Consider the following 14500-nt stretch of genomic DNA (forward strand, 5'->3'; position numbering starts at 1 on the left):
GGGGGGGGGGGGGGGGGGGGGGGGGGAGTACAGCAAACATGGGGATTTTGGGGAAGGTGGATTGAGGAGAGTAGCATAAAAAGTTATTTTCCTAAAAATATTTTATACTCTCTAACCAAACACTAGAAAATATTTTATGAAAAAAGTTTTTCACTCACCAACCAAACAAGGGAAAATAAGTGATAACCACTCATTTTCGAGGAAAACATTTTTCAAGAAAATATTTTCCATGGAAAACATTTTCCTTCATACCAAACACACCCAGAGAGGGAAAACTCACATAAGAAATCAGTACTTTGGTGGCTCAGGGCTTTGGTTTAGTGATAAGAGCGCATCATATGATGTGTGGGTTAGGCACATGTCACAGGTTCGAAGCCTGGTATTTAAGTGGAGAAGGGTAGATTGGGCCACTGCCCCTAGGGGATTTCTCGGTTGTAAAGAAAATCAGTATTTTGGTTCAACTTTTATACATAGGGTTTGCGTGTGGTATTTGGGTAAACTTAGAAGAAAAAGGTACTAACTTGGGAAAGAAGAGTTATATACAGTAGATTAGTAGACTAGGAGTAGCAACAGGAAGAGCTTGAAAGGACACAAAGTTGCAGCTACATCAAAGTTTCAAACTGGTGAGCTACTTTCCCAGCTTGTATGAAGCTGTATCAAGGTAACTGAAATACATGGCCGACCACACGCCTTCTAATAACCTGTTGGTTGACCTGAACAGAATTGTCTTAATTTTGGAGTTGTGTAGCACAAAAAATTTCTGATAGGATGCCTACAGGTCATGGCTGTGCTCTTCATAATCATCTTTCTTTGATATCCTTGTTCAGTTTCACTCTTTTCAAGGTGAATAATCTTTTAAAAGGTTCACCATTAAAATGAGTTGCCAATAACCGTCCCTCTCATCCCCAAGAAACAAGAAAATGAAATAGAACAGGGAAGTTTTGATGTGTTAAAACAAGTTGTTTTAGATATCATTTTCTATGCAAAGACCAGTTCCATTTGAATTGGTGTTATTTATTTCTATGCATATCCATGTGTTTTAACTTTATGTACAGATCGAGAATTGAATGTTGCAACTCCCCGAGATCTAAGGCAAGTCGAGAGAAATTGCGGAGGGACAGACTTAATGAGAGGCATGATCTCTCCCTCTAGATTTTTCTCTCGTGATATACATTATTCACTGCCTTATGAATTCTCACACCTAAATCTGTCATCATCTAGGTTCCTTGAATTGAGCTCTGTCCTTGATCCAGGAAGACCACCTAAAACTGAGAAAGTTGCAATTCTGAGTGATGCTCAAAAGATGCTGATTGAGCTGCGAGCTGAAACGCAGAAGCTGAAGGACTCAAACGAGGAGCTGCAAGAGAAGATTAAAGAACTTAAGGTGTAGTTTTAATCCTAGTGGTACTGAATATCTACTAGAATATTCATGCTAATTTTCAGTTGTCTTGATTCTGGAACAATAGTGAGCGGACGCTATTCTTTTCTTTAGCTCTATGTTCTGGCACTTACAAAAGAAAAAACTTTGTCCGTTCAGGCAGAGAAGAATGAGCTCCGTGATGAAAAGCAAAGGCTAAAGGAAGAAAAGGAGAATTTGGAGCAGCAGGTTAAAAACTTAGCTTCTAAACCAGGCTTTCTCTCCCATCCTTCTGCCATGGGAGCTGCATTTACTGCACAAGGACAAGTCGCTGGCAACAAAATGATGCCTTTCATTGGCTATCCTAGTGTTGCGATGTGGCAATTCATGCAACCTGCTGTTGTTGACACATCACAAGATCATGTGCTCCGTCCACCAGTTGCTTAAGCTGGACTTTCCAGGTGACTTGCTACTGGAGCTTTAGTCTTTTTGTTGCTCCTATGCATGTTAAAGGTGACAGACAAACTGAGACAATTTGCTGGTTGTATTTATTGGTCTTTGATGTATGAGTACGTCTTGACGATTTACTAAATCGTGTACATGCTGGGTACTCACTGGGAAAACAGTTTGTGTATTATAATTCCTAAATGGATTCCTTCTGAAATAATAAAACTTGGTTTTATGTATATTATTAGCTGTTTTACCTAAGCATACTTTTGCACTACGTAGTATATTTTCTTCTGAACTGAGACTGACAAGATTTGCTTTTTTTTGCTAGAGTGGCCATTTTGGTATCTTCTGCTTCCTGTCCTCACTACCAGAATTCCTTTCTTTACTCTAGGATTTACCTATTTTGTGTTTTCTCAATACCCTTCTGCTATGGTTGCTAGGGAAGAGGTCTATCTGTTTTTGATTCATGGGGCCGGGGTTCCGATAATTCACATCAAGGCTCTGAACTTGCTGAAACACGTATTGTCATACTATATGCACGGTTACAAGCAATATATTGAGGAAATTTGACAGTGATCTTTCTTTAAACCTGTGTTAGACATCGGCATAAGTCGTGTAAGACTCCAGATTTATTGCCTCTACTGATTCTACCGAATCAAGAATCAAAGCTGAAAGATCTGTAGCAATGCTTTAGATAGAAAATTTCAACGCTAAAGTCCATTCTATCTCCGTAAATAATTTGCAACTTTCATAATATAGAATGTGTTGAACAAACAACCAGGACTGAGGAAAAGCAGGTACAAAATAGAATTGAATCAACAATATAACAAAAAATGACAACAACCTCAAATATTGTTTGAAGGCTTAAAGAAAGAACATCAGCATAACAGCAAAGCCAAATCCCACTGTAGAACCAGTAATGACACGGATTTTATCAGCTGATGACGGGGCAGATGGTGTAGGTGCAGAAGCGCCAGAAGGGGGCAATCCAGCGTCCTCAACAGTAGGGGCTGTTGGACTGCCAGCAGGAGGCATTGCAGGGCTGTGAGCAAGGGAGGACTTGGAAGGTGACAATGCAGGGGAAATTTTAGGTGCATGTTTTGGTGAGGGTGCTGATGAAGACTTGGAGGGAGGTGAAGCAACTGGGGTGGTGGAAGGGGCTGATGCTGGTGGAGTTGCAGGGCTTGACGGCGGTGGAGTTGTAGGAGTTGACGGTGGTGGAGTTGTGGGGGTTGACGGTGGTGGAGTTGCCGGGGTTGGTGGCGGTGGAGCTGTGGGAGTTGATGGTGGTGGAGTTGTTGGCGGAGTGGCTGGTGGGGCAAGAATGTTGACTTCAAGTTTCATTCCATTGCTACAATGTCCACCAGTTCCACATATGAAGTATCTCTTGCCTACAGAAGCTAGAGTGATGACTGTCATGCCTCCGCTATAAATTGCAATAGGATTTGTGTTGTCACAAGAGTCATATTGAGCCTTTGTTACTTGAAGCACAGTATGGCTTGGAGCGTATGAAAAAGCTGTCAAGAAAACACAACATTAGATTTAATCGTGTCTACAACAAGAAAAGTCTGTAAAGACAAAAGCTGACAATTTATAAAGTCAAGATCAGCGGAAAAATCTGCCAGATCAAGCTCAAAATTAACATTTTCTGCCAGTTTTGAGAGAGTAGCAATCAGATTTTAAGAGTGGCAAAGGCTCTCATTCTTTTGTGTCAACTGAATAATATGAGATACATTATTCTTTTTTACAAATGTGATGTTACGAAAGAGAGGATCATTATAATCCATTTTACAAAGTGCAAAAAGATTGTTTACTAGGAAACATTATGTAAATATTGAGATGACTTTACTTATTTTATCTCCAACGAACAACTTTTGAGATGCAACCCATGATTGAAGATCACTAGTTTGGTCCCATCCACCATTAGGAGCTCCCACAGTGTAATCTGTAGCCATGGCTGACCCAAGCACCATAGCTATGACAACCAAACTAGTCAATACTCTTAGCATTGCCATATTCAATCAGCAGAAAACTAGCTAATTTGGGCGTAAAAATTGCTGCCAAATTAGCTAATTCGGATATCTTAAGAGTAGCTGCAAGATTTAGCTATTTAATGCAACTGTATTAGAGTAAGGACAAAGCACGTTGGTTGAATAAGGAGAAGTTGTTTATTTTAATCTCAAGAGCCACTGACAGCTTGTTCCTGAAAACAATGCCATTTCTCAGTTTAACATTTTTCTTTTTGGTTTTAATTTGCTAGTTGACCTTTTTTTTTCTAGTCCAAATATAACACAAGAACATGTTCAATCAATGGTATGTAAAATCTTGAAAACGATTCATTCAGAAAATTTTGTTAAAAATTAAGAATAATTAATAAATATTAAGGAAACCAATATAATTGTTCGTTTTCTATATATAGTTGATATTTGTTGACGAAGAAACAGGGAAACATGGAAGCCATGCCTAAACAGAAGGGTTATTCCTAATCCTGGAGGAGATTATTATCTAATCATTACTACTTACAAGCCCCCACTATCACAATCTTATTTCACAATGAATGAATAAAAAATTAAAAAGAGAATAATTTTGGAGCCTGTCATCTAACTGTATGCACGTTCTCACTAGTTTCTTGCTATTTAGAATGAAGATGCTCAAAGTCTTAATTTCATATAGAATCTCTCTCTCTCTCTCTCTCTCTCTCTAAAACGTGATAGCTTGATGTTGAACAGGCCAAGTCAGATCAAAACTGATACCAACCTAATCAATTCTTAAGATAATTATAATTAGACAAAGACCAAGTTCTAATTCATTTCGCGAGGAGAACAATTAGAAAGCACGTAAATTTAGTGTCTCTCCCATTGGAATGGATATTTTCCTACTTTTTCTTGCTGACTTCTTCCAAATAAATTTGGTCAATGCCAACAATTGGTTCGCGAGTTTCAGGGTCGAATTTTATATATATATATATATATAGAGAGAAAGCAAGTATAGATAGAATTAGATATACATTTCAAAATTCACTTGCTCAGCTCAAGACTCACTGTGTCTAAAATTTGAATCTGCCACAATTTATTGCTTTTCTTGATTAAGAATCACAAATCTATGTTTACAAATGATACTAACAAATAATATTAGTGGGTAACATAAATTTGGAACTACTTTACATGTTCAAATGGTAGCATCATTTGCAAAGTGCAAGTTACTGTATAAATTTGCAGCTGCAAATTGTGGAAGACTAATTCAGATATTTCTTTTACTAAAATATAAAAATATAGTTTGATTGTACTTTTTGTAGACAGAACTATTCCAAGTATTAATAATTATTAACATGAGTAAAGCTTCCAATACATTGTCTCATTTGCTTACATGTACGAAAATAATTACAGGTCACCTTTTTACCTTTGAAACCCTTTTAACAACTTCATTGACAAGAAAGATTACATAAGTGATATGTCTCCACATGGAATGTCTAATTCTTTAGTATTAGTTAAAGAGAACAAAAATGTTAATTTCACACACAAGTATGCTGTAGTGACTGGTAAAAAATGCATATGGGTCATTCTTGAGTTTCTGTATTTGGATGCTTGACCCAATCTGTTAAACATTTACAGTATATTATTTCTTCCAACCTAGGCGTTTACAGTATAATAAAATTACAGTATATTATTTCTTCCCAAGAAAACAGAAGTATTTCTAAAAAAGAAGAAAAGAAAAAGAGCTGAACATGAATCTTTAGCATTGCCCTGATTCACTTATATATTGTTAGTGCTACTAGTATAACTTATTATTTCTCACAAAATACTGTGCAACATTTACTACCAAATCAAACTTACTTCTTATACAAGATCGAAAAAAGTGTTATAACTCTAACAAGAATCCATATTGAACGATAAATATGCCTCACGCGCAATTTCTCCCAATGGATAGGGAGCTGGAGATATAAATAAACACCCTTAATTTTGTGCTTTAGCTTCCTCCTGCTCATAAGGTTTCTGATAAAAGTTGGTAGTATTCTATTTGCTTATTTGAGACAGATGGAGAAATTTTCTCCACAGCCCGTTCAAAATGCGTCTCCTTGATAGTCCGGGACTTTTCATCACTTGTATCTGATGCTTTCAGTTTATCTCCAAGTGCAAGCATTGCAGCTTCATTCATCAATGCTGATAGATCAGCTCCACTTAAATTATTACAAGCATCGTCTCTTCCAATTTTCATCAAATCGACACTAGCATCTATAGGTTTTCTCCTGGCAAGTGCTTTTAAAATTAGTCCACGCTCGTCTGGACTAGGTAGAGGGACATATAGTTTTTTCCCTAATCTTCCAGGTCGACAAATAACTTCAGGCCTATTTGTAGCACCTATAACATAAACACCCTTTCTCTGATCTGCACCATCTAGTTCTATTAGTAGCTGATTCAAAAGCCTTTCGACAACCCAACCTCCTTCCTTGCCACGCTTAGTTGTCAATGCATCCACCTCATCGAAGAACAGTATACAAGGAGCGCACGTTCTTGCACGAGTAAACAATGTCCGAATAGCTAACTCACTTTCACCAACATACTTGTTCAGAATTTCAGGTCCCTTAATGTGTATAAAATTTGCTCCAGCTTCATTAGCAACAGCCTTGGCGATCAACGTTTTACCACATCCTGGTGGACCATAAAGCAAAAATCCTGTGTCGAAATGCACTCCATAACCCGTATAATCTTCAGGACGCTTTATAGGATTAACAATCTATTTAACAAATTCATGCCTCAACAAGCCAAGTCCTCCAACATCTTCCCACTTAACATTTGGTATGGCGGAAAAACCTTCTCTTCTAGAAGAGGGTTGAACCAATTTAGCTGCTTCCTCAAAATCAGCCATAGTAATGCTGAGTTTTGCCATCTCTTCAGGTGACCACGGCCTTTTCCACCATTCTTCAGCCTCTTTCCCATCTACAAGCACTTCACTTGTTAGCTCGACCTTCCTCACGTCTATTATCCTCTTCATCGCCAAATTACCCGCCTTGTTAATTAGAGCAGACAAGTCTGCTCCAACAAATCCCGGAGTAAACCTAGCTATCTTCATTAGATCAAACGCGCCCTCAACTCTTAGGGTACGCGTGAGCACAGACAAAATCTGTGCTCTCGCGTTTTCATCTGGCACACCTAATGCGATTTCACGGTCAAATCGTCCAGGCCTCCTCAGTGCCATCAGGTCTATTCGTGGCCCCAATTAATTACCAGCACATAACCAGCATTACCGCCATTAAATCCATCACCATCTTTTTCATCATTAGGTTTTACAAGCCTATGTGACTCATCCATGCACGTCATCAGCTGTGTTACAATGCGCCGTTCCATTTCTCTCTGTAAATTCTCTCGTTTAGAAGCTATTGAATCAATTTCATCAATAAATACAATAGACGGCGCAGTCCTATACGCTTTGGAGAACAATTCCCTTATGTTTTCTTCTGATGCACCTGAAATTCCAGAGACCAATTCAGTAGCAGAAATTTTGTAAAATGGAACACCGGTCTCGTTAGCAATAGCATGGGCAAGCTTTGTTTTTCCACTACCAGGTGGGCCATGAAAGAGTATTCCCGACATTGGTCTAACTCCGAGATGCTTAGTTAACTGTGGATGGTACAATGGAACAATTACCTCCATTTTTAGTTCCTCTAATACTGTATCCATTCCTCCTAAATCCTTAAACCTTGGCCCATTATTCACATCATTATCATTAATTGCATCAGTTAATGATGAATGCTCCGATTCAAGGAGCGGTAATTGTTGGTGGCTGTTGTTGATTACCTTCGGCTTTTTACTCGGAGGAGTTTTTTGTTCTTCTTCAATGGGTTTGGGATTGGCATTGAGATTAGGGTTTTGGAGTTGGAGAACAGGCTTTTCGCCGCCGCCGCTGCCAAATCTTCGCTTTTTGTTCCCTGCCGACCGCCGACCCATACTGCTCTGTCAAAGTGAATTGATTTTTTTTTTTAACGATTGGATTAATAAAGGCTGGAAAATAATTTTCGCCTAATTAAGGGTTGAAGGGAGAAAATAATTCGCCTATTATAAATATGGAATACTTATAAGCCGTACTAATTAAGAATATTTTTTATATTTTGAAAATTCGAGCAATAAATAGTGGAGTTTTAAGAATTCATTTTGGAGTAAGAGGGAAATCTTAATTCATTAAAAAAGTGAAGAAGGGACGTATTTGTTTTTAGACCTAAAATGGTATGTGCATTCAGTGGGATTTAATATTTTAGATATTTTAAACTAGAGTAGAGGGTCATCTATTTTGTGTAAATAAAAAGGTCTAAATAAAATTCAAAGTATTTTTTATCTCCTTTTTTTTAACGTTAATACGAGTTATATATATAAACTTAAAACTTAAGTAGAATTTTGCATATTACAGGAGGCTTCACCATAGTTGGATGAAGGGTTAGTTATCCCTTCCATCATAATATTTTGATTTCCTAGACATACTAACATATTGCATACAATCCTTGAAAGTTTTTTTGACAAAATATAATTACCGCTCATATCATATGTAAGCATTTTTTCCACAAAAACAGGCGGTGATGCTAATATTCTAGCTTCTTCATGCATATATTTGCTAATTTCTTGGTTCTTTGCTTCCTTGGCTAATGCATCCGCCACACTGTTCCCTTCTCTGAAATTATGCCTCAGTAATAGGCCCTTCTCCTGGTGTATTAATGACCTGCAAGATAAAACGATGTTGTTTAGTATGACATGACCATTGTTAATAACCTTGATGACTTCTGTTGAGTCGGTTTCTATCTCCAGAGGAAATAGATTAAATTTGTGAGCTATTTCTAGGCCCCTAAGGAGGGATAGTAACTCCGAATGGAGGGGGCATATGGCATTGATATTTTGTTGGAAACCAATTATCCATTTTCCTTTCCAACTTAACTCTAAGACATCCATTTTATCTCCTTATCAACTCTAAGACATCCTCAATAGCATATTGTTCTTCAGCAAAAACAGATAGAGAGGATATTATGGAATATCTCCAACCAAACATGAATCAGCATTTACAACTTACAACCTGTTTGAATAGTTCTTACGCATCGTTTCATAATGTATCGTATCGTACTGTACTGTATTGTACTGTATCGTTTGATAAATACAATATTTGGATAGATTGTATCGTTTGTCATCGTTTCATGATATTACGCACCAGCAATATGAAGAATAAACTTGTAATATTATAAAGAAAAATTATGATACAGGGTTAAATTACTATATAAAAAGGCAGGGTAAATGATAAAATAAAATTATTTAATAATAATAAAGGGTGAGATTGAGAGAAAAAGACAAGGTAACGACGCGACCACACCAAATCGGTCGTTACATAAAGTGCCACATTTCGTCGTTATGTAACGACAAATTTAACGATACGATACAATAAAATTTAAGTAACAACCAAAACAAACATCGTATTTAAAGTAACAATACGCTACAATACAATGGGTAACATCCATCCAAACAAGCTGTTAAGCAAGAAACTCATCCAAGGAAGCTTTTTTTTTTTGGTTGAATCATCGCATTCACGTTATACTCGTGACACACACTTTTTATTCATCTCAACGGCACAAAAGCTTGGTCAATACTCAAAGGCGTCTAAAGGACTTGTTTTGATCAAGTTGGAGGTGTCTGGATAAAAACCGTAAGGTGCAATTACAAGTTTCTATTAGACTATTTTGCCTATCAAATTTTATATGAAGAGCAGAGGTGGAGCCAAGATGTCAATTTCATGAGTTTTAATTTTAGTAAGACTTCAATTGGGTTCTAAATTTAATAGTTGTACATATTTAATGAATTTTTTAATAGAAATATACTACTAGTTGAGTAAAAGTTACTGGTTCGGTTGAACCTATATTGGGGCGTCTAGCTCCGACATTTCACCTGATGATGTAATTGAAACATATGCAAGGTCAGTGCACAAAACTTATGAAGATTAAAAGTTGTTTAAGAAATCTATGTTTGAAAAACTGCAAAAGGCTAGCAAAGGGTCATAGTTCAACTAAGTCTCAGCTTGTTGCTTCATTTAGGGTTAAATGGGGTCATGGTTTGCAAGAGAAAAGGTGAAGCCACAAAGAAAGAAAATCTTGAACAAAGTTTGAGTCAAAATTGACACTTTGTTTTTTTCTGGTTAACTCTCAAGTCACAAAGATTCTATGTATGTTGCTAATTTGTTTATGTGCCTAGTTTCCTGACGTATACATCTAAACACATGTACAAAACTGACTTCTGAAAGAAAAAAACTTACCCCCCCCCCCCCCTACCCCCTATTATGTCTGGTTCTGAATTCTCTTTGATCATTGAACTTAAATGCTCAGAAAACAAAAAAACTGCTGGCTTCTTGCTAGGCTTGGTATTAGACTTCCTTATGCTCTAACTCTTTTTTTCCCAGGAACAATGAGTCATCAAAAAAGACAACAGAATTGGTTTCTTCAGATTCAAAATTTCGTGGAAATGGAGATTGCGCGATTGGATCAGGCAATTGGGGAAACCATCGCATCAAATGGTGATTGCTATGCTGACTGTCAAGAATATACTGCACTAATGGTGCATGTAAATTAGTTCATCTTCCTTGCATTCTCTTATCCCTATTTCCATGACATTACCCGAGGTAGAATGTAATACATCACAGCAATGCCTTCTTGGAGCTAGCAACTGCATATCACATTAGACCAAATTAGACAATAAGGAAATTTTAGAATGCACAGAATTTAGAGAAAGAACAGTACTAAGATCAAGAAAGGCACCTGTTGTTTGTCGAGGACTAACTTGCTCGATAACACTCTGATTTCTTCTAGCCTTCTAGGAGAAGTCATGTCAAATTTGCATTCCTCAAATGTCTTCTTTTTGTAAATTGTCTCAGTTCCATTGCTCCCAGAAAACACTTTGTCCAAGTAATAAACAAGCTGCCTTCTGCACGGATCAAATTCATATTTCCTCGTATCAAAGTCATATAATCCACCTAAATGACTCCTTTTCCAGGGAGCATAGCTCTCTTGTACGCGCTGAACATCTGACAAAAGCACATTCCTATCAAACACTTGAACAGCATATCCCCAAGACACTGACACTGTTTGCTGTAAAATCCGATGTGGATCGAAGCTTGCTGCCTTGTACAAATGCTCCACAGCCTTCACTGTTGTCATATTCGGAAATATAGGATCAATTGCCTCCATATGATGCATAGATACCAATGGCCTAATGGGATGTGCAGCCAACATTCCAAACACATTTCCATGAAAATCCATCTAGTATTTTGATTTCACACAAACAGAACAAGAAAGTCAGAAAAGGAAAATTCTCAATAGCCTAAAAGTAGTTTATAAGAAATTCAGAGGAAAGTGAAAATGGCACCTGGTGAAAACCGGGCTCGCGTGTTAAGCTAATACCAAGCTCTGCTAAACAGGCGTGAACTCTACCATCACTTCCATATAAGTGAGGGTATCTTCCAATGCATGAATCAAAGACTCTGGCCAAAACTTTTGCCAAAGGATAGCTTATAGCAAAACCAGCTCCACCAAAAGCCATATCATAGGAGAAAAACTTATTCTGCATAAAGCTTTCTGAGTTTGTTCCAATGTAGTACCAAAGTCCATGATCATATTTAGTAAGTGTCTTCACCAAATTTTCAGGGAAGAAAATGGTGTCATCATCTCCAAATACAAACCATCTTACATTAGAATGATTAAGCGCCACCGTCTCTGAGACCACACGAATAGCTGAAGGTGTCCCACCTCTATGCGTATACCTAAACCGAGAAGTATCCTCAGAAATGCAAATGGGAGGTAGAGACTCATTATATGTGCCATTTGATGAAAAAGGTGGCATCTTTTCAAGAAATACACATCCCCTCATTATATGGGGTTCCCACCAGAGCTTAACATATTCTTTTCTTTTGGACCAAGATTGCTCATTGGATGCAATTCCAAAAACAATATGATCAAGATTGGTTTGAGATGATAATTCATCATCCTGTAAAGAAACTGAGGTATGGAAATGCTTGTTGTTGTTGTTAGGAGCAAGAAAGATGGTACAAACAAGATAAATCATGCAACCAAAACAGGATATAATTATGAGATTTTTGAAAGGGTTGATGGAATCAATATTGTGCCTTGTTTCTGAGGATGGAATTGAAGACGTTAATGGAAGAAGGGGTTTATAGGAATTTACTGTAATTGATAGAAGCTATCACCCCTTTAGACCAGGAGTCGTTAGCCAAAGAAAAGTAGGAGAAATTTGACAATCTTATTATTGCCCTGGAAATTCGGTTACATCTTCATATGTGTTTATTAATTACAACAGAGTAGTTGGAATTAAGACAGTGATGAATATATTAGGTTACATTTGGGAAAGTTAGGTTACTTTGATATTATCTTTTGCTTAACTACAATTTGGTGGGGAACTGTGACGACCCGACCCGTCGTCACGTGAGTTACCGCCCCGTTTTCCCCATGTTATGCTTCTTTAAGTTTCATTATCAGTATTTGATGTGTTAGGGTTGGTTTGGAATGGTTTTGATAAGAAATGAGACATTTAGTCTCTTTTAAGAAGGCTTAAGTTGGAAAAGTCAACCGGATGTTGACTTTTGTGTTAGAGGGCTCGGATTTGAATTCCGATGATTTGGTTAGCTTCGGGGGACGATTTGTGACTTAGGAGTGCGATCGGAATTGATTTTGGAGGTTCGGTGTAGAATTAGGCTTGAATTGGCGAAGTTAGTATTTTGGCGAATTCCGGTTGGTAGGTGAGATTTTGATCCGGGGGTCGGAATGAGATTCTGAGAGTTGTTGTAGCTTCGTTAGGTGATGTTGGATGTGTGTGCAAAATTTCAGGTCATTCGGAGGTGTTTTGGTTGGGTTTCTGATCGAATGCGTGTTTCGGAAGTTTTAGAAGAACTTAGGCTTGAATTCGATGAGAAATGATGGTTTTAGTGTTGTTTGAGGTGTTTTAATGATTGGAGCAAGTTTGAATAAGGTATTGGATCATGCTTGTATTTTTGGTTGAGGCCCCGAGGGCCTCGGGGTGATTTCGGATGGCTAACGGGAAGTTTTGAACTTAAGAGATTTGCAGAACCTGTGCTGCTTCTGGTATTTTCGCTTCTGCGGAATTGGGACCGCAGAAGCGGTACCGCAGAAGCGAGAGGAGAGACGCAGAAGCGGCAGAGACCGCAGGTGCGGAATTGGTGACCGCATCTGCGGAATCGCAGATGCGACAGGAGGACCGCAGATGCAGTATTTGAGCTCTTATGGGGATCCGTAAATGCGTTAATTTGTCCGCAGAAGCGGGAGGCGCAGGAGCGGATGTTAAACCGCAGAAGCGGATATGTCCGCAGAAGCGGTGCATTGACCGCAAAAGAGAGAGCCGCATATGCGGCCATGGAGCCGCAGATGCGGAAATAACTGGTCAGAATAGTTTTTATTTCCCTTCGCGAATTTTTGAAAGGGTTTCATATTTTCACTTCGGAGAATTTGGGCGAGTTGGAGGAGAGGAATCAAGGGACTTCATTGAGGTAAGAATTTCTAAACCAAAAACACGATTTTATGGTGCAAACACATGAAATTAGACTGAAAACTCAAGGATTTAAGGTCAAAAATGGTGGTTTAGGGCTTGAAACCTAAGAGAACAAAAATGGGAATTTGAGGGGTCATTTGGACTCCGATTTTGGTGTTCTTTATATGTATAGACTCGCGGAGAGATAAGGAATCCGGTGATGTAAAATTTATAATTTTTCGAGAAGTGGGCCCGGGGCTCGGGTTTTGCCAACTTCGTGATTTTCGATGTTTTTCGAGTCTTTTCGATTGGGTTATATTCCCTTAGCATATTGTGACGTATTCGTTGTGGTTTTGGTCAGATTCGACGCGCGAAGAGGTGAATTCGAAAGGCAAGGGCATAGCAAGCTAGGACTTTGGCCGGCTTGAGGTTAGTAATAAATGTAAATGCTGTGTTGAGGGTTTGAAACCCCGAATTTGCACAACGTAGTGCTATGTGAGGTGACTTGCACGCCGGATAACGGGCGTGGGGTAGAGCATTGTCGGGGATTGTGACTTGGCCCGTCCCGCTTAATAAAAATTACTACCTATTTGTTTGTAGTTTCGTGATATACTTATAAAACTGGATTAAATTGTTATCATGGGGCCTTGTGCCAACTACTTGAATCCTTCAGGGATTGTTTTAATGATTTCTTACCATATTCATAAATATTAAACTCAGTCCTGGTATTTAATATTGTGTTTGCAAACTCAGCCTTCTTCTTAAATTAGAAATTAAGTTAATATTTTAAATGAATTTTGGGCTGAATATTTTTATACTATTGTGCCGAAAGGCTTATGTGATTTCTGGACTGAGTATGGGATTGGGTTGCACGCCGCAGCAGTATTATAATGATATTGATATGCGGCCAAGGGCCGGTTTGATGCCACGAGATGGTTTATTATTGCGCTTGGGCCGTAAGGGGCCCCTCCCGGAGTCTGCACACCCCCAGTGAGCGCCGTCGACGTTAAATAAATGGAGCGGGCTGCACGGCCGCAGCGGGGTACTGGAGGTACCAGTTTATGTGTTGCATTGCATACTTAATTGCCATTTACTTATTTGTCTGTTGTGATATTCTATAATTGTCTTTCATTAGTTTATTGAGTTGACATTATTTAAATTGAGCTGCTGTAAT

The 14500-nt window shown here is 38.4% G+C and overlaps 3 protein-coding genes and 2 pseudogenes across 3 annotated transcripts in view; 2 read left to right on the forward strand and 3 right to left on the reverse strand.

Moving 5' to 3' along the window:
- Positions 1-2045, forward strand: part of LOC109227488 (transcription factor ILR3-like) — a 5466-nt gene extending 3421 nt beyond the window's left edge. The window contains exons 3-5 of the mRNA XM_019392672.1: positions 1056-1133; positions 1222-1384; positions 1538-2045. Of these exons, the coding sequence (XP_019248217.1) occupies positions 1056-1133; positions 1222-1384; positions 1538-1804 (508 nt within the window). The 3' untranslated portion in view covers positions 1805-2045. The remainder of the gene's footprint in view (positions 1-1055; positions 1134-1221; positions 1385-1537) is intronic.
- LOC109228112 overlaps positions 1-14500 on the forward strand; it is a 43528-nt pseudogene that overhangs the window by 26684 nt on the left and 2344 nt on the right.
- On the reverse strand, positions 2510-3955 carry LOC109227487 (uclacyanin 1-like). Its single transcript, XM_019392671.1, has 2 exons — positions 3657-3955; positions 2510-3324 (listed from the first exon to the last, which is right to left on the reverse strand). Exons 1-2 carry the CDS (start codon positions 3820-3822, stop codon positions 2672-2674), a joined length of 819 nt encoding a protein of 272 aa, XP_019248216.1. The 5' UTR covers positions 3823-3955; the 3' UTR covers positions 2510-2671.
- Positions 5435-7793, reverse strand: LOC109227485 (annotated as a pseudogene).
- LOC109227486 lies at positions 10120-12308 on the reverse strand. Its single transcript, XM_019392670.1, has 3 exons — positions 11194-12308; positions 10587-11087; positions 10120-10494 (listed from the first exon to the last, which is right to left on the reverse strand). Exons 1-3 carry the CDS (start codon positions 11887-11889, stop codon positions 10381-10383), a joined length of 1311 nt encoding a protein of 436 aa, XP_019248215.1. The 5' UTR covers positions 11890-12308; the 3' UTR covers positions 10120-10380.

This window comes from Nicotiana attenuata, chromosome 6, assembly GCF_001879085.1.
Source record: "Nicotiana attenuata strain UT chromosome 6, NIATTr2, whole genome shotgun sequence".
Lineage (NCBI taxonomy): Eukaryota > Viridiplantae > Streptophyta > Magnoliopsida > Solanales > Solanaceae > Nicotiana > Nicotiana attenuata.

Coding starts and splice junctions, on each gene's coding strand:
- LOC109227487 (XM_019392671.1), bottom strand. CDS start 3,822: ATGGCAATGCTAAGAGTATTGACTAGTTTGGTTGTCATAGCTATGGTG. Junction 3,325..3,656: donor GTTCGTTGGAGATAAAATAA/GTAAAGTCATCT, acceptor TTTTCTTGACAG/CTTTTTCATACGCTCCAAGC.
- LOC109227486 (XM_019392670.1), bottom strand. CDS start 11,889: ATGATTTATCTTGTTTGTACCATCTTTCTTGCTCCTAACAACAACAAC. Junction 11,088..11,193: donor GCGAGCCCGGTTTTCACCAG/GTGCCATTTTCA, acceptor TCAAAATACTAG/ATGGATTTTCATGGAAATGT. Junction 10,495..10,586: donor TAGTCCTCGACAAACAACAG/GTGCCTTTCTTG, acceptor TGTGATATGCAG/TTGCTAGCTCCAAGAAGGCA.